This window comes from Schistocerca gregaria, chromosome 1 (genome assembly GCF_023897955.1).
Source record: "Schistocerca gregaria isolate iqSchGreg1 chromosome 1, iqSchGreg1.2, whole genome shotgun sequence".
NCBI classification, from domain to species: domain Eukaryota; kingdom Metazoa; phylum Arthropoda; class Insecta; order Orthoptera; family Acrididae; genus Schistocerca; species Schistocerca gregaria.
Genome location: NC_064920.1, coordinates 536,942,775 through 536,969,155, shown reverse-complemented (window position 1 = coordinate 536,969,155; position 26,381 = coordinate 536,942,775). Strand labels below are relative to the sequence as shown.

Below are 26,381 nucleotides of genomic sequence, written 5' to 3'. Positions count from 1 at the left end.
CCCGAGTGTCTGACACAGATGTTGAACACATCTGCCACAGTTTCACAAGGGGTCTGCAGAAACCCATTTGTTGTGCAGCTTGACAGCTCAACATATCCCCTATGTACATCTGACATATGTTGCGTCGATGTTTACACAGGAAACTACACAAAATTCAGCTACTGCAAGCTCTTAGTGAAGGTGACAAACAACAACGTATGGAGTTCTGTAATTTTGTTCTTGGCAAGCTGGAGGATGACAGTTTTCTTCCACACTTAGTGATTAGTGATGAGGAAACATTCCATTTAAATGGGAAGGTGAACCATTGTAATTGAGGATCTGTGGTATGTAACAACCATATGAAGTTGTGCATGTACATAACAGCAGCTGTGGAAGCTGTAACTCAAAAGATGCTCGCAGCAGTGTGGGAACAATTTGAATATCGCCTTGACATATGCCATGAATCTCAATGGTTGGGTTGGGTTGTTTTGGGAGAGGAGACCAGACAGCTAGGTCATCGGTTTCACTGGGTTAGGGAAGGACAGGGAAGGAAGTCTGCCATGCCCTTTCGAAGGAATCATCCTGGCATCTGCCTGGAGAAATTTAAGGAAATCACGGAAAATCCTAAATCAGGGTGGCCGGACGTGGGATTGAACAGTTATCCTCCTGAATGTGAGTCCACTGTGCTAGCCACTGCGCTTCAGTGAATCTCAAGGGAGGCATACTGAACCCCTATGACAAGATGTAGAAAAAAAAAAAAAAAAAAAAAAAAAAAAAAACTTTTTGAGTTTCCCATTTGCCAAAAAACAAAATTCATTGTATATGTTTATTAGTTTCAGAAATATAGACGTGCCAAATCAGAAGATTCTTTTTCATACACCCTGTGTATTAACCATAAAGTAATGGAGCACTTATATCACTAAATGAATTGCATCTCAGTTTGACATTGAAATATTGCGCCACTTTTACACTTGTGTTGCACCCAAACATTTTTATCTTTTGCAACATCGATCTCTTATTTAGTTTCATCTCTCTTTATTATTGCTTTTCCCTACCTGTTTGTTCTAAATACCAGAGAAGGAAAGTTGCTACTCACCATATAGCAGAGATGCTGAGTCAGGATAGTCACAATAAAAAGATTCACACAATTAAAGCTTTCAGTCATTAAGGCCCTTGTCAGCAGTAGACACACATACACACACATATAAACACAACTTGCACACACATATATGTAGTCTCAGAGAGCTGAGACGACACTGCGATCAGCAGCACCAGTGCACGATGGGAGTAGCAACTGGGTGGGGGTAAGGAGCAGCCTGGGGCAGGGAGGGTGAGGGATAGTATGGTGGGAGTGGCAGACAGTCAAGTGTTGCAGATTAAACGGAGGGCAGGAGAGAAGGTACGGACGGGGGAGGGGGGGTAAGTAGCGGAAATGAGAGAAATATAAGAAATTAAAAGACTGGGTATGGCGGTGAAATGACAGCTGTGTAGTGCTGGAATGAGAAAGGGGAAGGGGGGGGGGGCAGATGGGTGAGCACAGTGACTAATGAAGGTTGAAGCCAGGAGGGTTACGGGAACATAGGATGTATTGCAGGGAAAGTTCCCACCAATTCAGAAAAGCTGGTGTTGGTGGGAAGGAACCATATGGCACAGGCTGTGAAACAGTCATTAAGATGACGGATATCATGCTTGGCAGCGTGATCAGCAATAGGGTGGTCCACTTGTTTCTTGGCCACAGTTTGTTGGTGGCCATTCATGTGGACAGACAGCTTGTTGGTTGTCATGCCTTCATAGAATGCAGCACAGAGGTTGCAGCTTAGCTTGTAAACCACATGACTGGTTTCACAGGTAGCCCTGCTTTTGATGGGATAGGTGATGTTAGTGACCGGATGGTGGTGGTGGTGGTAGGAGGATGCATGGGACAGGTCTTGCATCTAGGTCTATTACAGGGGTATGAGCTATGAGGCAAGGGATTGGGAGCAGGGGTTGTGTAAGGATGGACGAGTATATTGTGTAGGTTCGGTGGAGGGTGGAATACCATGGTAGGAAGGATGGGAAGGATAGTGGGCAGGACATTTCTCATCTCAGGGCATGACGAGAGGTAATCGAAACCCTAGCAGAGAATGTAATTCAGTTGCTCCAGTCCCGGATGGTACTGAGTTTTGGGGAATGCTCCTCAGTGGGACTTGGGGAGGTGGTGGGAGACTGGAAAGATAACGACATGGGAGATTTGTTTTTGTACAAGGATGGGAGGATAATTACGGTCAGTGAAGGCTTCAGTGAGACCCTCGGTATATTTTGAGAGGGACTGCTCGTCACTGCAGATGCGATGACCATGGGTGGCTAGGCTGTACAGAAGGGACTTCTTTGTATGGAATGGGTGGCAGCTGTCGAAGTGGAGGTATTGCTGATGGTTAGTAGGTATTGATGTAGCCATCTCTGAGGTGCAGGTCAACATCTAGGAAGGTGGCTTGTTGGGTTAAGTAGGACCAGGTGAAGCAAATGGGGGAGAAGTAGTTGAGATTATGGAGTCTCACCTTCAATCCAGATAGCAAAGATGTCACCAGTGAATCTGAACCAGGTGAGGGGTTTAGGATTCTGGGTATTTCAGAAGGACTCCTCTAGATGGCCCATGAATAGGTTAGAATAGGATGGTGCCATGCGGATGCCCATAGCCATACTGCGGATTTATTTGTAGGTAATGCCTTCAAAGGAGAGGTAATTGTGGGTGAGGATATAGTTGGTCATGGAGACTAGGAAGGATGTTGTTGGTTTGGAATCAATAGGGCATCTGTAAAGGTAGTGTTCGACAGTAGTAAGGCCATGGGCATTAGGAATGTTGGTGTACAGGGAGGTGGCATCAATAGTGAGGAGCAGGGCGCCTTGTGGTAAAGGAACAGTGTAGAGTTGGTCGAAGAAATGGTTGATATCTTTTATATAGGAGGATAAGTTCCGGGTAATAGGTTGAAGGTGTTGGTCTAAGAGAGCAGAGATTCTCTCAGTGGGGGCACAGAATCCGGCCACAATAGGGTGTTCTGGGTGGTTGGATTTATGGACTTTAGGAAGCATGTAGAAGGTGGGAGTGTGGGGAGTGGTAGGGGTAAGTAGAGAGATGGACTCTGTGGAGAGGTTCTGAGATGGGCCTAAGGATTTGAATAGTGACTGGAGATCCTGCTGGATTACTGTAATGGGATCACTGTGGCATGGTTTGTAGGTGGAAGAATCTGATAGCTGACAGAGTCCTTCTGCCATGAAATCCTTGCGGTTCAAAACAAAGATGGTGGAGCCTTTGTCAGCAGGTAGGCTAATAAGGTCGGGATCAGTTTTTAGATGGTGGACTGCGGTTCTTTCTGCGTATGTAAGGTTAGTTTGCATGTTGAGGGATTTGTGGAATGACGTTGAGGCAAGGTTCGAGGTTAAGAAATTCTGGAAAGTTAATGGGGGTGGTTTGGAGGCAGTGGGGGTGGATCCGGTTAGATGAAGGAGTGAACTGAGTTAGGCAAGGTTCAATATTGGTCTTTGGTTGAGACTGATTGGTTGGGTTGGTAGCGAAAAAGTGTTTCTGCTGTAAGGACCGGGAGAAGGAGAGAAGGTCTTTAACTAATCCAGCATGGTTGAATTTGGGAGTGGGGCACAAGGTGAGGCCTTTGGAAAGGACTAATATTTATGTGGGACTAAGGCTTCTCGAGGAAAGATTCATAACTGTGTTGCGGCTCTGTTTAGGTTCTGGGTTCTGTGTAGTGGTGGGTGGGAGTTTTTGAGGGTGGGGTAAATGTAGTAGGTCTGCAAGACAGGGTTTGTCAGCTTAAATGAGGAGGCATGGGGGAGGTTTGGAGGTGATTGTAGAAGGGGTGGGCAGTGGTACTCTGAGGCGGGAGTAGGAAGTAAGTAGCTCCGAGGTGGGAGTAGGATGGAGAGCTTTTTGAGGTGACGTTGTGCATGTTGCTCAAGTTCCTGCAGGGAAGGGTTTCAATGTGTGTTATGGGTTGCAGGAATTTGGGATTGCATAGCAGGAGAATTTTGCGGATGAAGAGAAGGTACTGCAAGGATTATTGGGCTTGGTTGATATGGTTTTGCAGGACTATGTTTGCGAGGGCTAAGGATGGGCGGAATCTGAACAGGTGGAGATCATTGTGGAAGGAGGGGTGGCACCAGATTTCCCAATCATTGTTAGCAGTTGCATTAACCACTTCAGCTAACAGACACTTCAGTTTTCAGTACAACTAACATAATTAGACAGCACAATTTCTGATTGCTCAATGCCATTTCAGGCATTCCAAAACAGAAGCCATTTGTATTTTACCAGTTTGCCACCAAGTTTTGTGAACTTGATCAAGTATGCCTGGTAGGCAGCTCAATGTGCAGAAAAAAATACAAATTTTGTCTAAGTAAAGCTAGTAATTACTGTGATGTGTCCAAGTGCATTATCTTTCCTTTCATTAGGTGTAGGGTTTAACATGGTATAAGGAAAATGTTTTTGTTACTCAATAGACACCATGCATTTTTGTGTTGATTATAAGTTATGAAGAAGGAACTGTTTCATTGCAAGTAAAGTGTACAAAATTCAAAAATTATAGTAAGAACCTTACTACAAATTTTAATAAAATGACGTAGGTGAGTTACTATTCCCTCGCAACAAGACGTCTGTAATCTGATGTCAAACCTTGCCATGATTTTTGTTCACAGCTACTCACCTTTTGGAGAATTACATCAGCAACAGTTTAGTTGACCATATAAACCAGAAGTTAAGCAAGAAATTACTGATATGTGAGAACTGAAGGCAAGTTTTGATGTATGTAACATGAGCTACATCCATGAGATAATGTACATTGAAGTAACAATTGCAGAGGATTGGATTACCGGTGCTGCATGACTTCAGTTAGTCACTATGTTGTTGCTCCAGCAGAGGAATGTATCAATATGGGAATGCCTTTCAGAGCTTGAGGTACTGTACCTTCATCAGACAGCTACATGTGCAAGGTCAGCTGCCCTTAAACCAGGTCACATATGGTGAGGAATGTGAGAGCCTGCTTCAGAGAATTGCCTGTAGCATTGCTTTCCAGTCTTATGTTCTGACATGTCACACATCAGACGTGTTTGGGGTGTTATGGGTTTGTAACTGTTCATTGTAGTCCATTATTTACCCCCTCTGTGTTACAACTCCGTGGATGCACATTCGATAGGAAAATACCCACCTGTTCTTGTTTTAGACTATGCTACATGGTTTAGAGGCTCTGATAGTAGCATGTGTGGATTTCACATCATATTGTATTCTCAGAGCAGTTGCAGTTTTGTACTCTTTTATCATTAGTCTATTATCATGTATCTAGCCTATGATATAATGTTGATTTCAGACAGGTACCTTTTATGTCTTGCAGGTTCCACAAAAATTAGTGTATTATCCACAAAAGGAAAATTGACTCAGGAAAGCTCTAAAAAATCCCAAGTTTTGCCAATAAACACATTTAATAGTAGACAAAACTATATCTAGTTTTCAGATATGTTAGTTCCTTTCTTAGAAAGAAAAAGAGGGATATTTTGGGAAAGGCTGGAAATAGGGGGCAATTCACTCAGGCCCCACGATGAGCAGAAGTGTGCACATTCCAGAGGAGAACTTTGTCCTGGGTCTCAATTAGTCATACCACTTCCTACATTTGCTACTCAATGCCTTGTTTTATCTGATGTATCCTCATACAGATACACCTGTTTAACACCCTATTATACTTTTCAGACAAGCATTTATGTTTGATGCTGGAAGTAAATAAATAGTGTTACAAAAAAAGTTGGTTTATTATTAGTAATGCCAATAAAAATAAGATTACAAGACTAAAGTGCAATTATTTCCCTAAAATGTACTTTTAACTATATTAATGATTTTTCATACTGATGTTTCTTGTTTATTTGTGTTTATGGACGGAATTAGTTTTAGCTCATCTTTTGTACTCTTTGAACAATATTGCATGACACTAATGACAACACAAAGGCCTTAGCAATTAATAAATTACATTATAATGTACATATATCCAGAGAGCAACTGTAAAAGTTGTTTTCTCACCAACTAAAATTTAAGGACGGAATTCATAATATCACAATAAAAGTTTTAAATACCATATGATGGCAACATAAATATGCAGACAAAATAAGCTTCACAATATAGCATGTTCTCTGCTAAACACATGAATTCATGTAAGTCAAGTATACACATTCTCAAATAACAACAACTTGCATACCCCCTCCCCTCCTCCCCCAACCCACCCTCTGAGGAATGTGTTGATGTGTTGGACGGATTAAGTTTGAAACAGAAAAATTATTCTGGTTGCATCTGCATTACAGCTGTACAGATGCATGACACAAAGGGCAGCTCTGTCGCACAATCATATCTTGTTCTGAAGCACAATGTTTGCATACACCACAGGTCCATACTGAAGACATGTCCAAAAGTGGTCTCCCAGTAGCAATACAACTAGGAAACTTTGTCCCACAACTTGGGCACATTCTAAACCTGTAATAGAAAAATTTACTTTAACTGTGTTACTGAATAATAATACTAGTAATAATAATAATAATAATAATAATAATAACAGTATAAAGGAATTTTTACACTTGAGATATTTGTTCATGCTAGACAAGAGAGTCTAGTCTATGGCAGACTACAGATCAGTAGAAAATGTATTTATTAGAACACTCATTAGTAAGTGACTGCCATACTAATCAGTCCTCAGATTGTAAATAATCAATGATAAAGGTGAATGTTGTGAGATAACTAGCACTGCTGTTCCATCCCAGCAGACAGTGTCTGTTATTTGCAGCCTTCAACTATTTTTAAGCAAAAGTGCTGGATTAGATTAGATTAGATTAGATTAGATTAATACTTGTTCCATAGATCATGAATACGACACTTCGTAATGATGTGGAACGTGTCAGGTTAATAAAAGATGTCTGTACAAGAAATGACATTACACAAAATATTGCATGACACTAATGATTAAGTTTTTTTTTTTTTTTTTACTTAGTTTATATCTAAAAATTCAGCCAATGAGTAGAAGGAGTTGTCATCTAGAAATTCTTTTAATTTATTTTTAAATGTTAGTTGGCTATCTGTCAGGCTTTTGATGCTGTTTGGTAGGTGCCCAAAGACTTTTGTGGCAGCATAATTTACCCCTTTTTGTGCCAAAGTCAGATTTAACCCTGCATAGTGAAGATCATCCTTTCTCCTGGTGTTATAGGTATGCACACTGCTATTACTTTTGAATTGTGTTGGATTATTATCAACAAATTTCATAAGGGAATATATATACTGTGAGGTTACTGTGAGGATCCCTAGATCCTTAAATAGATGACTGCAGGATGACCGTGGGTGGGCTCCAGCAATTATTCTGATTACACGTTTTTGTGCAATGAATACTTTTCTACTCAACGATGAATTACCCCAGAATATGATGCCATACGAAAGCAGTGAATGAAAGTAGGCATAGTAAGCTAATTTACTGAGATTCTTATCACCAAAATTTGCAATAACCCTAATAGCATACGTAGCTGAACTCAGACGTTTCAGCAGACCATCAATGTGTTGCTTCCAGTTTAACCTCTCATCAATGGACACACCTAAAAATTTTGAAAATTCTACCTTAGCTACAGACTTCTGTTCAAATTCTATATTTATTACTGGAGTTGTGCCATTTACTGTACGGAACTGTATATACTGTGTTTTATCAAAATTTAAAGAGAGTCCGTTTGCTGAGAACCACTTAATAATTTTGTGAAAAACATCATTTACAATTACATCACTTAGTTCTTCGTTTTTGGATGTTATTACTATACTTGTATCATCAGCAAAAAGAACTAACTTTGCATCTTCATCAATGTGGAATGGTAAGTCATTAATGTATATCAAGAACAGTAAAGGACCTAAGACCGAACCCTGTGGGACCCCGTGCTTGATAGCACCCCAGTTTGAGGAATCAGCTGTTGTTTTAACATTACACGAACCACTTATTTCAACTTTCTGCATTCTTCCAGTTAAATATGAATTAAACCATTTGTGCACTGCCCCACTCAAACCATAATGATTTAGCTTATCTAAAAGAATTCCATGATTTACACAATCAAAGGCCTTTGAGAGATCACAAAAAATACCAATGGGTGATGTCCGGTTATTCAGAGCATTTAATATTTGATCAGTGAAAGCATATATTGCATTTTCTGTTGAAAAGCCTTTCTGAAAACCAAACTGACATTTTGTTAGTACTTTATTTTTTACAAATATGGGAGGCTACTCTTGAATACATTACTTTCTCAAAAATTTTTGATAGAGCTGTCAGAAGAGAGATTGGGCGGTAGTTGTTGACATCTGACGTATCCCCCTTTTTATGCAATGGTTTTACAATGGCATATTTCAGTCTATCAGGGAAAACACCCTGCTCCAAAGAGCTATTACATACGTGGCTGAGAATCCTACTTATCTGTGGGGAACAAGCTTTAAGTACTTTGCTGGAAATGCCATCAATTCCATAAGAGCTTTTACTTTTCAGTGAGTTTATTATTTTACTGATTTCAGAGGGAGAGGTTGGTGGAATTACAGTTGTTTCAAACTGCGCAGGTATGGCCTCTTCTAGTAATAGCCTTGCCTCTTCTAGTGAAGATCTAGATCCTATTTTCTCCACAACATTTAAAAAATGATTATTCAAAATATTTTCAATTTCTGATTGTTTGTTAGTGCACTTGTCATTCAGTTTTATTGCACTAAAGTCTTCCTGTGCTCTTGGTTGCCCTGTTTCCCTTTCAATAATATTCCAAATTGCTTTAATTTTATTATCAGAGTTACTGATCTCAGACATGATACACATGCTTCTGGACTTTTTAATAACTTTTCTTAGTACCGCACAATAGTTTTTATAATATTGAACAATTTCAGGGTCAGTACTCCCTCTTGCTGTTAGATACAGTTCTCTTTTACGGTCGCAAGATATTCTTATTCCTTTAGTTAGCCAAGGTTTTTTATATGTTTTCTTGGAATTATGTTTAACTATTTTCTTGGGAAAACAATTTTCAAATACCCTTAAAAATGTACTGTGAAATAAGTTATATTGGTATATTGGATAAGCTGCAAATGACCTCACTGTTGACAAAACAATACAAAAACTGAATTTTGTATGACATTCAAATACTGTACAGAAATCTCTCTCTTATCCAAAAATGGTTCATTCTGTGACTTTGACCCACACCATGTAAAATAAATAGCAGTATGATCCAGCCACATTATTAGTCAAATCCTAAGCAACATTTGTATTAATTTTAGAATGACATGATATACTTAATGTAGAGTTCTGTGTAACACCTCTATGAAACATGAGTGTATGACAGTGAGAATTTTTCATTGTGGGATGCACTTTAAAAATCATTATTTTGTACATGTACCTCATGGACAGATGTGTCCACATTACTACAGGAAGTTAGATTAGGGTCATTAGAGACAGGCAATGTTTGCAGGGTTTTCTGCAACACTATCAACTGCTAAACTAACCACACCTCATAATCTCGATATTTCTACATACAGTTAACTATGTCACCCCCCCCCCCTCTCTCTCTCTCTCTCTCTCTCTCTCTCTCTCTCTCTCTCTCTCTCTCTCTCTCTCAACTAAGTTTCCTCTTTTTGATTGTTTTGACCTTCTTATCTTTCTATTGCAAAAATTACAGAAACCATGGTATCACTAATTTATTAGAAACATACATACTGGGTCCATATCTTTGCAATCAGAATGTACATGGAAGGAGACATACGATAACGTAAATATTTTACTCACTCATCTGGCACCATAGTCTCACAGGCAGTACATTCTGATCGGTTGAGTCGGGAGTCTTTTGGTGTATATTTGGTGAAAATATCCATTGCTAGGTCTTCATATTCTTGTCTCTTTGCTTCAGAAATCTGAAATTCAATGATAAAAAAATCTAAATTATTTCAAATGCTTCTTGTGATATACAAGCAGACATCAAGTAGGAAACAATTTAATTTAATCTGGTATGACAGCGGTTCTGCCTGTAATGTCTCTTGCAGTGGTCTCTCCGTGATATTTTCAGAAATTTTATAAATTATATAACTCAGTACATATCTCGAAATATCTCTTCTTATCTTACTGATTCCTAAACTTTAATATACAATGATTATCAATGCAAAATAGTTTCAAGCCCTATTATTCCTTGGAGCGTCCATTTACTCCATGGAATAGCTTCTCTGCTATCTATGTTTTCTCTTATGAAAAGAATGAAGGAATTCTTGCCAATTACCCATGAAAGGAGGAGGATGTATATGTATGTATGTATTGTTGAGCTAGTCGCCATCTTGATGAGATTCTGTATGAGAAGGAATTTAATACATGAACTAAACTAAAGTAAGTGTGTTCGCGTATTATTTAACTGATTATTATTGACAGTGTCTGCTTACTATGCTGTGTTGCACCGGATCAGTGGGAAACGTCTGATTTACACTGGACAAACCTGCCGTTTTGTATGCTCAAGGTATCCAGTATAAATAAATAGGCTAACATGGTCTTATCAGCAGATCTCCGTCTGTTAATAATTATTACAAATGTTTTCAGGAGATCGACTGACAATTTTTGTCGCACTGAGACTTTGAAATTGCTTCACTGCCTTATGGAATTTAAGTTAAGCTCAATTTAATCAGGATAGAACTGTGTGAATGTGATAAGCCTGCTTTGTGAATGAAAATTCCCTTAATATATGTATGTTTTTACTATCCTGATCAGTGAAGCTAAATCAGGCCGGTGTGAGTGAGGTTTTTAAATTTTAGATCCCACAAAAAAATATTAAATTTGGCTTCACTGTGACAGGACAACATGTTTGAGCATTACTTAAACATTGTGTGAATTTTATGTTGCATGTGCACGAGAGAAAAGAAGACGAGGCCTGTTCCAAAAGTCACAATTTCGCCACAACTTACGAGAATGTCGTTCAGGCCAGACAATATACAATTAAATTTTTGTAGATAGAAATTTAGAGGAACTTTTTAAATGTCTATTAGTTTGAATCAGATTGATTGAGTGACTGTTGGGTTGAACTTTAGATAGGAAGTGTTTATTATAAGTGAGTATTATGCAAAGTTTAGGTCAGTGACATTATTAACTCAGATGCGAATGACTTTATATATTTGTTGTTCTGTGTATTAATGGTTCTTACTAGGGCGGCTTATAAAATGGCAATGCAACAGCAGAGCGAATCACACCAGGCGTCAGCTGTTTCTGAGGTTAGTGAAACATTAGACACTAGCTTAACTGAAGTAGTGCCTAGCGGCAGCATTAATCAGGCCCCACAACAAAGCAAAGTGTTTTGATGTCATCTGAGCAGCATGAAATAAACCCATTGACTGTAATCATACAGCAGTTAACACTAGTAGCCAAAAATGTAACAAACTTAACTAAAGCGCAAATAGAGACTAAAAGGGAAATGAATGAACAATTAGCAACCAATCAAGTGAAAGTGGAACAATTAGCAGCCAATCAAGTGAAAGTCCAGGAGCACTTACTAGCTAATCAAACAAAGTTGAATGAGCAATTAGAAGCTAATCAAGTGGAATTAAATAATAAATTAGTAGAGAGTTTTCAGAAACTTGATGATAAATTAAATAAAACTGTGGAAGAATTGAAAATTCATAATGAAAAGACAGAATTAAAATTAGCTGCTCAAATTGAGCAAGTCACTCAGCAGTGTAATGAAAATGCGAAGAAGCTACGCCTAGAGCTAACAGAGTATGTTGCTACTAAGCTTGATACTATTAAAGAGCAGGTTGAGTCAATCCCACAGATAGTTGAAGCACAAGAACAGATGCAGTGTTCTATGGCGTTAATTCCGGTATTAGTTGAAGTTCAAGATGAATTAAAGCAACATTAAATGAGATGTCAGCAGATATGCAGGATTTGATACAATCACAAGACAAGATTCCGAAGGACATCCAAAATTTGGATAAATTCATAAAGAACAATAAGGAAAGACAAGATGTGGTTGATCATAATGTAAACATTCTCGCGGGAAAATTCTCGCAGTTAAGTTTGGAAAGGGAAAGCATTTCTTCGGACAATATTGAACAAACGGTCAGAGCAGCTATACAATCTATGACCGAGAGTTCTGAACAAAATTTATTTAATAAAGGTTTGCGAGAAGCCAGAGAACAACTAGGCGAGAACTTAAACAATGGAAAGAAAACACTGAGAGATCTTTAAACCTATCTCGAGAAGATTTGCGTTTTACACAAGGAAATGAACCCATAAGAAGATCTATCAATGAAGCTACATTATTTAACCGATCAAGTACAGAAAGGGACATCACTCACAACACTATGAGGGTAGTCAAAATGACTGTAATTGTAAAAGAAATACTGAGGAGAAAATGCTGAAACAACGTCGTTTCCAGGTCTACAGCCCAGACAAGAAAAATGTTCATCCCGTAGTGTTTATAAGAAGTTTTAGGGGAGTATTGCCAAAAAATTGGAGTGAATGGCAAAAGGTTAGTTTTGTGACCGGTTATATTCAGGGGTCAGGAGCTATATGGGCATCTGATATGATATCAACTTGGGACACACATGAAGATTTTGAACAAGCATTTTTATCCAAATACTGGTCCGAAGGAGTACAAAAACGTTTAAGGCAGGAGGTATTATTCCTGGAACCTTTTTCCTTTTTACATGGGTCTTTAAATAAATACTTTGAGAAATATATAAACAAATCACGGTATTGAGATAAGCCTATGCCTCTACAAGACGTGATTGGCATATTAAAATCTCGACTTCCAGCCAGCATTAGAAATAGAATGCTGTATATTAATGAGCATGACCTTGACTCTTTCATGACTATGCTTGACACTATAGATATGATCGAGGAAGATGAACATCGGCCAAGACAACCAGTTACGCAGAGGAGAGCAATTGAGGTGCCAAACGCAAAACGGAACGGAAACGGATTTAATAATTATTATACTAGGAATAGTCAGAGATTCAATGGAAACAATTGCAACGGAAATGGAAATTTCAATAACAGTGCTGCGAGGGGCAGATTCAGAGACAATCAAACAGGTCGCAGATACAACCCAATGTTTGGAAATGCAAGAGATTATCAGAACCAGCAGTTTTCAAACAATAATAATGCGTACAGAAATTCTGACCCTCGATTTGAAGCAAATAACACAACCAGTCATCAACAACCACCAATCATAACAGAAGTAGTAGATGATTCAAAAGGAAATAATAATCGACATTTAAACTGAAGGGGGCTGCTTTATGCTCCGTAAAGTCGGCCAGGGAATACAAAAGAGGCAAACCTGTTTTAAACAAAATTAATTCCATGGCAATGTTGAGATATAATGAGGGCGAATTAATGACAGATGAATTGATGAGAGACTTAGAGGCCTGTGTATTCAAACATAAAAGGGTTCCTGTGTTTGAGATCATCACAGAAGTGGGAGGAATTTTAACCAATGTTCTATTGGACACAGCTTCATCTACAGACGTAGCATACGGAACTTTGTTTTGCAGAATTAGTAAAATTAAGAAAATCCCTGTCCTACCAGTACAAAATTTCTAAGTTATAGGTGCAGTGGGAGCAAAATCCCGGAACGTCAAGATACAAACGCTTATAGAGATAAAATTAGGAAATGTAGCTAAACAATGCACATTCTTTGTCGTGGAAAAGTTGTTAGTAGATTGTATTCTTGGCATTGGAACTTTGCAAGCCTGCAATTGCAAGTTGGACTTGGTAGAAGGAAAGGTGCATTTTAAAATCGAAGATCAATTTGTTACACTGATCTTACTGAGAAAGGGGACAGTGTACGAGCGATATTTCCGTGGTGCTGCTAATGCAGTTGATTTGTGCTAAAAATAATAATATGTACCGACTACTGATCAAGTCAATTCAAGTAGAGGATTTCAGACAAACAGTCAAACAGAAGATTGCTGAGTCAGATTGCCTAACAGATAGTCAGAGGGAACAATTATTCAATATATTAACAGAATATGAGTCAGTTTTCGATGAAAAGCCCAGAATTATTAGAGGATATGTTTGTACATTACAGATTAAGCCCCATAAGACATTTTGCTGCACACACTATTCCCTGGCGATTAAGACATCCAGTTCAGGAAGCGATACAAAAAATGTTAAACTGGAATCCTATTGAACCGTCGAACAGCCCGTATTGTTCTCCGTTGCTTGTTGTACCAAAGCCAGGAGGAAACGTTCGATTGGTATTAGATGCAAGGGAAATTAACAAAATTATAGTACCTGTGCGCACACATCCGGAGAAGATCTATGAATTAATACAGAAATTTCAAGACGTATCCTATTTAACCAGTATTGATTTGAGAAGTTCGTTCTGGCAAGTCCAGTTAGACAAGGACTCTAGAAAATATACTGCTTTTATATATGGAGGGAGAAGCTATCAGTTCAAGGTCGTTCCGTTTGGTCTCAATATCAGCTCTGGAGTTTTTATTTCTGCGTTGGACTATGCCCTTGGACAAGAACTACATAGTCAAATAACAATTTTTGTGGATGATCTATTAATTGCCTCTAAAACTTGGGAGGAACATGTACAACTTATTATGAGGATTTTTGCTGTGTTCAAACAAACTGGTATAACTGCAAATCTAAAAAAAAAATCCCAATTTTCTCTACAGAGAATTAAATTCTTAGGACATATGATTAATGCAAAAGGCATTCTTCCAACAGAAGCAAAGATTAGCGCGATAAAAAATTTTCCAACTCCAAGAAACAGAAGACAACTGAAAGGCTTTATAGGCTTGGTTTCAGTTTTTCATCGATTTATTAAAACTCAAGCAATGAACTCTGAAGCACAAACCGGCTCCTGAGGAAAGATGTACCATGGCAATGGTCTAATGATTGTGAAAAGGCTTTTTGTGAAATTAAGGATCAACTGATAAATGCTCAGTTATTATACCACCCTGATATGAATGTCGGATTCTGTTTAGCCACTGATTCATCAGATGTGGGATTAGGATCTTGTTTATTTCAAATTAGGTACATCGATGGTGTAAAAACCTTTTGTCCAGTTGCATTTGTTAGCAGAGTTTTATCCACCTGTGAAAGAGCATATACCACTATGGAATTGGAAGCTTTAGCAGTTATTTGGTCTTTGAAAAGGTTTAATTATTATGTATATGGCTCAACGATAACCGTTTATTGTGACCACCAATCACTAGCCTTTTTACAAACTTGTAAGTTGCTGCATCCTCGCTTGTCAAGGTAGACGCTGGCGCTGCAAGAATATCAGTTTCAAATTATTCTTGTAGCCGGAAAAGAAAATATTATAGCTAACGCATTGTCAAGATCTCCAGAAGGAATAACACCTGAAATGGATGTAAATAATAAGGCAGAATTTCCAGTGCTGCTTCTTCAAGAAAATAATTACAAGTTATATTATATTCATTTATGTATGACAATGGCTCAGCTTCAGGAGGAGGATCGGCGATGGAACGCTATAATACGACAATTCAATCAACTAAATCCTACGGTCAATTTGGGATACAACCGGCTTGTGAATAATATTTTATTTTTTAAATCTGGGAAGACTGAGAATCCAAAGTGGTGTGTCTGCATACCATAAGAATATGAAGAACGATTAATTTGGTTTACACATTTGACCTGGGGTCATGCTGGTGTTGTAAAGTGTGCTAATAAGATTAGATATTATTGTTACTTCCCAAATATAAGGCGATAAGTGCACAAAGTCATACAGAAATGTGTTCTCTGTCAAAAGGCTAAGCCGGATAACAAGGAAAATAAAGTTGCGCTTTACTCAATAATACCTGAAGCACCAAGATCACTTATATCATGTGATATTTGAGGACCAATTCCTAGAGCCAGAGATGGTGGTGTTAAGTACATTATTGGATTCTGTGATGTGTTTACAAAATATGTTAAACTATATCCCATAAAATCAGCAACTGCAAGAGCTGCCGTAGTAAAATTTGTAAATGACTACATTCCTCATGCAGGGATTCCAAAATCTATAATCTCTCACAATACGAAGATATTTACTGGATATTTATGGAGAAAATTAGTATCACAACTAGGAGTAAAACAGATATTTACATCTTGCTACCATCCATAAGGGAATTTAATTGAACAGGTTTTCGAGAACTAAACAGATTCATGAGAACGTACTGTCATGATAAACAAACTACCTGGATAAACTATGTGACCAAGTTTGAGCAGATTTATAATAATTTACCACATAGTTCTAAAAACTTTACCCCGAATGAACTGATGTTCAGAGATAACAAAAGAAACTTTTGGGTAGATAACTTGCCTAAACTCGAGGACACAAAAATGTCATGGGAAGAAAAAATTCGCAATGCTCTCATCAATATTACGGAGAAAGCAAGACAGCAAAAGGAGATCCATGATAGAAACATCAAACGGGTTCAGACTTTCAATATCGGACAGAAAATTCTTTTAAGAAGACTCATCAAGGTTGAAGAAGACCATCAAATAAATGGAATCTAATTTATACAGGTCCATATATAATAGTTGATATACCGAATCCTGGTGCGTATTTATTAACATATCCGGATTCTGGAAAAATAAAAGGATTATTTCCCCATGTAGACCTAAAGGGGTACTTTTAAGGAATGTGTTTCAAATTAAATGAAAAGTCTGTATGAAGTATTTGGGTGTTGAAAAAAAAAAAAAAATTTGAAGTGCGAAGGGCAGTATGCCTCAGCTACTGTGATAGGCTAAATGACAGCATGCCAAGCATCTGTGATAGTTTAATGAACAGTAAGTGATTGCTTCTGTGACAGTATAGGAATATTTAGAAAAGTAAGTGGAACTGTAGATGTTGCTGCTGTAAAGACTTACGGGCTATCTATCTACACGATGATCACCAAAGCAGCTTGTGCATGTGAAATAATACACATTCAGGGAGTGTTAATCTCCAGTGATAGTAAGTTTACTGAAACTATATGATCGAATACGGTGCTTGCGGGTGAAGTTAGTGTTTGTAAACTGACAGCTCACAGGAGAACAAATGAACCGCGTTAAGAAATTAGAATCGATTGCAACTGTCCACAGACATAAAGACTCGCTGGTTTTCTTCGCGCGAGCTAAATTCTATTCAAGAGAATTTAATTAACTAGCTTAGTGTGTGTTTATAAAATTAGAGTTAATAAGAAAGTTCTTCATTGAATTTATAATAATGTGCCATTTTCCAATTGGATTTGTTTGTTGTTATATTGCATTCATATATGTTCATGAGAAAATGCGGCAATCAGAGTATAAAAGAGAAAAATTTGATCGTTAGTCACTACTAACAAAGATTAATTTCAGCTGGAGAGGTCACGCTTCTTAATTAAACGTTCTCTTTCATCAAAGTTTCATTGTATCATGTATGAATAAGATATATTTTTTTTGAAATTGTCTCAAATAATAAAGTTTTTAATATTCTGACATGCTATCCACATTCGTACTAGAAACCAAATTAGGAAAGATTCAGATCTACTTCCACCTGGGAAAAAAAAAAAAAAAATTAAAACCGGGATTAGAACCTTTCGGCTTACTCGAGAAGATGGATGAAATTATCCATGTTTTCAAAATTTGTTTTCCGATCTGGAGTTGTGATATTATGCAACTACAGTATCGATTAAGACACCTAGGTGTGGAAAGTATAAGACGAATGGACTTTCCCATTCCTCAGATGGAAGATTGGATGGATCAAGTCCATATTTGAGTTCAAAATGAATCTGGAGAAATTTGACTAACCCTTCTCTTCCAGGAATCTTTAATAATTGAGCATTCCTTAGACGAATTTTGATTGTTTCATGCCACAATCCTGAGTACCTGTTTCTGAGGTTCCTTCTGATCTCTCAAATCCGTTTCGATTCCTGTCCGGTACACCAATGAGATGCCTGTCCTCTAAGCCGTGTCTCATGTTCCTGTTCGAACAGTTTCACCGCAGTTCAGCAAGACATTGATGAAGAAAATTTTTCAGAAGATTGTAAAAATTTGCATGTGTAAAGATTTTTTTTGGCTACGAGGCAGATTTTTTCTTTCCTATGAATTCTACAATATCTCTCAAATTTCTAAATTATTCTGTCTCTCCTATCATCTATGATACCTAGTTGGGGTCTAAGCCTCCAAGTTTTCCGGGGTTTCCCTGTGAAGGCCAGTTCCTGAATAGGTAGACCTGATTAACAACTATATAAGTCCATCTTCCCTGGTTGTGTACGTGGGATGTGGGTATGCCCCAGTACACGTGAAAGCAACAACTAGGTATCTAGGTAACGAAGATCGGTGTTACCTATACCAAATCTCTTTCAGTTCTTGTAATCAAAAAGTCTTACTAACTTCTTAAAATTTATAGGAACGTATGTTCCACAAATTCTAACGAGTTAGCTAAGCCAATAGTTAGCTCGCAAAGTGGATACATATCAACTTTGCTCGCTGCGAGGGGCGATGTAATGTCTCTTGCAACGGTCTCTCCAGATTTTTTCAGAAATTTTATAAATTCTATAACTCGGTACATATCTCGAAATATCTCTTCTTATAGTACTGATTCCTAAACTTTAATATATGATGATTATCAATGCAAAGTGGTTTCAAGCCCTATTATTCCTTGGAGCGTCCATTTACTCCATGTAATAGCTTCTCTGCTATCCATGTTTTCTCTTATGAAAAGAATGAAGGAATTCTTGCCGATTACCCATGAAAGGAGGAGGATGTATATGTATGTATTGTTGAGCTAGTTGCCATCTTGATGAGATTCTGTATGAGAAGGAATTTAATACATGAACTAAACTAAAGTAAGTGTGTTCGCGTATTATTTAACTGATTATTATTGACAGTGTCTGCTTACTATGCTGTGTTGTACGGGATCAGTGGGGAACATCTGATTTACACTGGACGAACCTGCCGTTTTGCATGCTCAAGATATCCAGTATAAATAAATAGGCTAACATGGTCTTACCAGCAGATCTCTGGTCTTCCCCATGTGATCACCAAAAGTTAATAATTATTACAAATGTTTTCAGGAGATCGCCTGACAATTTTTGTCGCACTGAGACTTCGAAATTGCTTCGCTGCCTTATGGAATTTAAGTTAAGCTCAATTTAATCAGGATAGAACAGTATTGAACTGTGTGAATGTGATAAGCCTACTTTGTGAATGAAAATTCCCTTAATATACACATGTTTTTACTATCCTGATCAGTGAAGCTAAATCAGGCCGGTGTGAGAGAGGTTTTTTTAAACTTTAGATCCCCCCCCCCCCCCCAAAAAAAAATAAAAATCAAATGCCGATAAAATACAAATTTCAGTGAAGAAAGGAGCCAGGAGACAGTAGATATGTAGCATGAGATATGTTTTTTCAATGATAACCTGAGATGAATTCATCAGCCAAGTGGTGGCATTGTCACAATGTTTTGTACCCATCATCTTCTGTCATCAAGTGCCGTATTCGATCATATCAATGAACCTCGAGGTTCTTACTTGCTCAACATTTAAAATTATATACATCTACATATACGTTTTCCAAGTCATCTTGCAGTGTGTGGCAGATGTACGTTGTGTTTCTATTATAGCAGTGAATAAGAATGGCTGCTGGTAAGCTGTAAAATGCTCCAATTTATTTGATCTTTATCATCATGGCTATTATGTGAGACATACGTGGGTCAAATTTATTTTATTCCTATAATCTTCTTGGAATTTTATACTCTTAACAGTAAAACTCTACACAATGACCAAAACTTCTCTTCTAACATCCACCGCTGGAGTTACTGAGCAACTCCACAATTCTCCTGTGCTAACTAAACAAATTGGTGACAAAATACACAAGTCTTTTAGAATCCTTTCTATCCACTCTTTTAATCCTACCCTCTAAGACTGATGAGCAATGCTCGAGAATCACATGAACAGAGATTCTGTAAAATACTTTCTTCATGGGTGAATTAAGTTTCCTTAGAATTATTCCAATGAACTTTAGTCTGGCACTTGCATTTCCAGCAACTAGTGTTATGTGATAATTCCACCTTAAATCACTCTGTATGAAAGGTGGACCGATTTCTTTTTTCTTTGCCAAGTTATTAGTTGGTCAGTTGAGTATGAAATTTGGGTGGTGAACATGACAAAATTTTAGTGTGTTTGGAGGAGATAAAAAAAACTGACCAGTTATGAGTAGGACTCACACTCTTAAGTATTCCATACAAAGTAAAATGTGTAAATAGACAGTTCGTCCATCCCGGGAATTGAGATTCTTTCCAACTTTTGCCTGTTATTGACACTCTTACTGGCAAGATATCGGCCCCAGGATTCTATGTCGGTAACAAATGGCAAAATAAATATTTTTTGTGTAATACAACTACAAATTACCAATTCTTCAATTTTTTTCCCTTTAATTGTACTGTGAACCATGATTCCAGAGAAATTTCATGATTCTATGTCAACTTATGTACCCTACAGGTATCAAGCATCAAAATATGTGATACAAATGGCCATATCTTTGAATTGCATTGACTTAGAAGCATCAAGTTTTTGCACCACCAAGGGACCATAGACCTTAGCATGTGACATAAATTTCAACCCAATAACTCTACCTGTGTCTTAACAGGCAAATGGACAGACATTCAGTTTGATAACAAATAAAATTACTTTATGTGATATAATTACAAATTAACAATTTTCTGATGTTGCCTTTTTGTTGTACTGTGAAATCTTGCTTGCTGCCAAATTGGAGAAGTACTCTATAGTTTTAATGAGCAAATTTTCAAGCGTCAAAATATGCAACATAAATAGCCATATCTTTTGATTGCATTGCCAAGGGACCATAGACCTTACTATGTGGCATAAATTTCAACTTGATACATCTACCCATTACTAAGAAAAAGGGGTTTTTACAGTTGGAGAGACAGGCAAACAGACAACAAAGTGGTCCTATAAGAGTTCTGTTTTTACCGATTGAGGTATGGAACCGGAAAAGTGTCACAGGTGGAATATTCCCCTGTTAGTGAGTACATCAAGGTTTTGATATTAGTGGCGATCAGAGATGGTGTTCACAGTGTTGTGTGATTAATATTGTTTTAGATATGTCGCTGAAAATGCCGTTCATTTGCGTATATGCACAACTGGCATCTGCATGCTAATGATTATCTAACAAGCTCAAAACAGCAAGATATTTCACAAATAATGGCTTAAGCTTCAGCCAAAACAGAAAACCAGGTCTTCTGCAGCATCTATTGGTGTCTTGTACCCCAAAAGCCTGATCCCTCCCTACAAAAAGATATCCACTGTAGAAGGTGATGACATCATCAAGCATTAAGTATTGACATTAAGCTTTATATTCATAAAATAAGTGAATACACAAGGAACACAAATCAAAAGTTGGGAAACAGTAGAAAGAATATCACTTGCAGAGTCTCCATTATGTGAGGAAACAAATTCTCAGACAAAAGTCGTTAACAGCAGTCATTAAAGGAAAAAAAAAGATGATGAAGATCCATAGGTGACATCCAGGAAGCACATAGTTAAAGTTAATACTAGTGACAAACAGTTTGGCAAAGTGTTTCTATACTTTGCAGCACACTGCAATTGGACATACCCACCACACAGTGCAAGGCTTATGCTGCTGTGGTCACATGTCTGCAATGCAACATCCCCCTGGTGAGTGATCATCCCCAAACCTCGTGAATGTTTCTGATGTTTTAGTATCAACACCAGTACCAGACATTAAGAGGGAAGATGAATAACATGCTCTCTCAGAGCCTTTCTACTGAAGCATTCTTGCAGTGCCAAGTACACTGAGCTGGGGCATAACAGCAGTAGTAGCAGTGATGCATGTATGGCAGCATAACAGCTTGGACATATGTGGTTAATGGGACTGCTGATGAGCAGTACTACAAGCTGCTGACTAAAAGTGTAACTTAGTTTTTTTGTGCTTTTTCCACGGGGGCTGAGCAGCGTGATAGAACAGCTAAGGGACAAGACTACCATTCCAGGAGTCATGGGGTTAAAATCTTCATCTGGCCATCCAAATTTATATTTTATTAAACTAATTTAGGTGAAAGACAGGACAGTCCCTTTTAAATGAACAAGGATGATTTTCTTTGACATTCCTACCCAATCTTACCTTGTACTCCACTTACAATCTCGTTGACAACAATACTAGGTTAGTTTTTTAAGTGAAGACTGTAACCTTGGAGTGGAGTTTTTAGATTGGTTTAAAATCAGTCTCTTCACCTGCAATAGGAGCTTCAGTTCTTTCATGTAAATTCTGAAGTAATTTATACTTCACTGTATGTTTTTCATTCTTTTAACATTCCATGTCAACAGGAAAAGAAGAATCGATGCTGGAAGCCAATGACTTCAGCATTGGGTACTAATGTGACAAGATGAGTTACGACAGGAAGTGTAATGATGTAATGAAGAACAAAGAGCTTGATTCTTCCATTAACCCTTTCACTCTGGCATTCTGATAGTCGAGTCGCGCACATGCACACTGTACAGTAAACTCCCCCCTATCCCCTGCCATGGGCTTTCTCTGTCCCTGCTTTCACACTCACAGTTTAATTACAATAGTAAGACATTATTTTAAATGCTTATTTGGGAAAATATTTCTATATATTCAAATGTTTCAATCTTCATTTTGAATAAAAAGGTTGTTCTGGATCTTTTAGACAATTCGTGTAATTTTTTTGGATCTTCTATTAGATTCACAGTTTTGGACACAGCAATGGTGGGGTGGATGATTCATTATTTGAAACATGTGTAACATTATTTCTGACACTATTATGACAAAGGTAGTCGCTACTCACCATATAGCAGAGATGCTGAGTTGCACATAGGCACAACAAAGCTTTTAGCTAAACAGCCCTTCATCAGAATTAGACAACACACATAAGTACACACACACATGTGCACAAATACAACTCTCACACATGACCACTGTCTGTGGCTGCCAAGGCCAGGCTTGCATCTCCATTATATGGTGAGTAGCAACTATCCTTTACATAATATTGCCATTCTTCCATCCTGGATTTCCATTGTTTAAAGTTATTTTTGTTTACACATATACATTAATGTTCATTTACATTTGGTTTACATTATATTATGTCAATTTCATCTCACAGAGTGTTACATTAAAAAAATTCTTCAGTTTATGATAAATTGTGAAGCACGGAGAGACGCACAGTGTTGTATTGCATTCCTTACAAAACATCTAAGTGAGGAGCTCACCACATCAGTAAAGAACTGAAACAAGGCAGGAAATCAGTAGTGCAACAGAAGCTGAAACTACACTTTAAAACTGATTGCAATTGTTATCTAGTGAGTCTACTGCTAACTCTACAGTCCTCCAACACAGCTGCTAGATGTTGGATAGGTCAAAATGTCCACAGAAGTAGAGTTAGTGAAGCACATAAATACCAGGAGAGAGAGAACTGCTACAGCTGAGTGGCACAGATCCCTCTCGAGTTCTGCAGCAGTTCACCGGCCGATTAGCACAGTCTCTCCTGATTTCTACAGAAGTTCACTGGTGCAAAAGGGTTAGTGGTGTTCTGTTTCTGTTTTCTTTGTTTTGGAGGAAATTATATACTGAATCTCACTGCAGACACTGCTGTTATAGATTTTGTGTTGTATTGCACGCTCACCTCGTCTGCATCTTCAGGTTTTACCTTGGCCATGATCGCAGATTCAGTGGCTGTCCTGTACAGGTTTTACAAATACATACTCAGGTACAAGTGGGACCTATTTCCTACAAGCTACATTATTTGAAACATTCTTTTCTACATCATTGAAAATTCTAAAATTTAAGATAACTGTTAGGATGTTTTCAATGATGTAGCTCGTATCGCCATCAGCTGCTCCACTGCCCCAAGGTAGGGTGTGTATTTCATCACCTAGATCATCATCATCATCATCATTTAAGACTGATTATGCCTTTCAGTGTTCAGTCTGGAGCATAGACCCCTTATAAAATTCCTCCATGTTCCCCTATTCAGTGCTAACATTGGTGCCTCTTCTGATGTTAAACCTATTACTTCAAAATCACTTAACCGAATCCAGGTACCTTCTCCTTGGTATCTGAATCCTCCTACCCTCTACTGCTCTGAACCCATGCGTCTCTTGGGTAACCTTGCTTCTCCCATGCGTGTAACATGACCTCACCATCTAAGCCTGTTCGCCCTGACTGCTACATCTATATAGTTCATTCCCAGTTTTTCTTTAATTTCCTCATTGTGGACACCCTCTTGCCATTGTTCCCATCTACTAGTACCTGCAATCATCCTAGATACTTTCATATCCATAACCTCAACCTTGTTGATAAGGTAACCTGAATCCACCCAGCTTTCGCTCCCATACAACAAAGTTGGTCGAAAGATTGAACGGTGCACAGATAACTTAGTCTTGGTACTGACTTCCTTCTTGCAGAAGAGAGTAGATCGTAGCTGAGCGCTCACTGCATTGGCTTTGCTACACCTTGCTTCCAGTTCTTTCACTATGTTGCCATCCTGTGAGAATATGCATTCTAAGTACTTGAAACCGTCCACCTGTTCTAACTTTGTTCCTCCTAGATTCCTTGAACTTTTTCTTCTTTAGCAAATATTGAGTAATTGCCTGCTCTAATATGGATGATTATGCTGACACATTTATCAGGTACATAAAAGTGGTACCATGCCCATGAAAGCCATGCCACACTTCATGCAAGTCGCTCTGCCCACATAATACAAAAGGAGTGTGCCCAAACTGCTGGAACTTGTTACATTTCTTGGTATTTATAATGTATGGGTGTATCTTGAGGCACAGAAAACATAATTTCATATATTCAGGTAACACAAGAAATCAAAAGCAAAAGTAATGTCTTTTTCAGTTTACCGTTTGTCTTTCTCATCGATAAATATAAAGGGCGTTCAAAAACTTTTGCACAGTCGTATATAATTTTTTTATTTTTTGCAGGAGGAGAATGAAATTTTTTGTGAATATACTTGTAACATTTAGCTATACATTGAGCCTACTCAATGTAGCCTCCATCAGCTGGACCAATGTTCTTTCCATGATGTAAATCCACTTTGGTAAAATTCTAGGGATTGACTTTTACACCATCACTTGACACAGAAAATAAGGTCTTTTTCACAATGAAATGTTTTATCGTGTAGGTGGGCCTTCAGACGACCAAAGAGGTAAAAATCAGACGAAGTCAAGTCAAGTCCGGACTGTAGGGAGGATGAGGAACAATTTTCCAACCCATTTTCCTGATTTTCTCTTGCGTCATATGGGCAGTATAGGGTTTGGCATTGTCATGGTGTAATCTGACAAGCTGACCCTGAAGCTGTGGTCTGTGGGTCTTGATGACGCATCACAGCTTGTCCAATGACAAACAGTAATGGTGCTGGTTAATCGTGGAGTCAGGTTCCAAAAAGTCAATGAAAATGAAACTACACTGCTCCCAGAAGAAAGAGGCCACCATCTTTCGGTCTGCTGTTCGTGAAAGTCTCAGTTTCTTCTTCCAAGGGCCAGTCCATGTATTGGGTTTTGCTCTCAGTTTGGACAAAAACAACCATGTTTCATCCTGGATAATGACACCGTGAAAACACTGTTTCCAGTCTTCATTAAAGGTCTTCATGAGACCCTCGCACACATTCTTCCTCATCATTTTCATTTCTCTTGTCAATAATCTAGGCACCCAATCTGAACAGATTTTTCTGTACCCTAGTGACTGTACCAGTGATACCACACTACCCAGTGACAAATGATTCATTTCAGCAAGCTGTTGTGTCATCACACGTCATTTTGTATGATTTGATCAATGGTCTCCTTATTCACATCACCCACTGCCATTGATGGTCTATCGTATCGTGGATTGTCCAGTAGAGAGAAATCACCTTCTTTAAACCTCTGCAACCACCATTGGATGCTGCTGTGATTCACTGTGTCCTCTCCACAAACAGGGAGCAACTTCCTGTGAATCAAAGAGCAGAGTCATCGCCAGTCTTGAAGAGGAACTTCCTCACCACCCGTTGTCGCAATCTGACATCTACTTCACGGTCCATTATGGCTCACTTGTAAATAAAAGAGAATACTTTTATATACCAACTTGGAACATTTAGCTATAAGTATGATCACAAAAAATTTCATTCTCCTCCTGCAAAAGAAAAAAAAATAAATAAATAAAAAAATTAGAGATGACTGTGCAAAACTTTTTGAACACCCTTTGTATACCTCATTTTGACTTCTTTAGGAGTTCAGAAGTTTTCATGGCTTCAGCTACACACCCTATCACATGAGTTATTATCAAATGTTTTCTAAGAGCATTACTTTTAAGAAGATTACTGACCTGAAGAAAAGCTCTTGAGTTACCTGTTTTATTAGATACAAAAATCTTTTAACACAGTGGGCA

The 26,381-nt window shown here is 38.1% G+C and overlaps 1 protein-coding gene across 3 annotated transcripts in view; it reads right to left on the bottom strand.

The window, feature by feature from the left end:
• Nucleotides 1-5,750: 5,750 nt before the first annotated feature.
• The window catches only part of LOC126355420 (WD repeat-containing protein 35), a 189,599-nt gene continuing 168,968 nt past the window's right edge, over nt 5,751-26,381 (bottom strand). For all 3 annotated transcript variants that reach the window (XM_050005727.1, XM_050005736.1, XM_050005742.1), the window contains 2 exons: nt 9,783-9,907; nt 5,751-6,481 (listed from right to left, as the gene is read on the bottom strand). In XM_050005727.1, the coding sequence (XP_049861684.1) occupies nt 6,307-6,481; nt 9,783-9,907 (300 nt within the window). In that variant the 3' untranslated portion in view covers nt 5,751-6,306. The remainder of the gene's footprint in view (nt 6,482-9,782; nt 9,908-26,381) is intronic.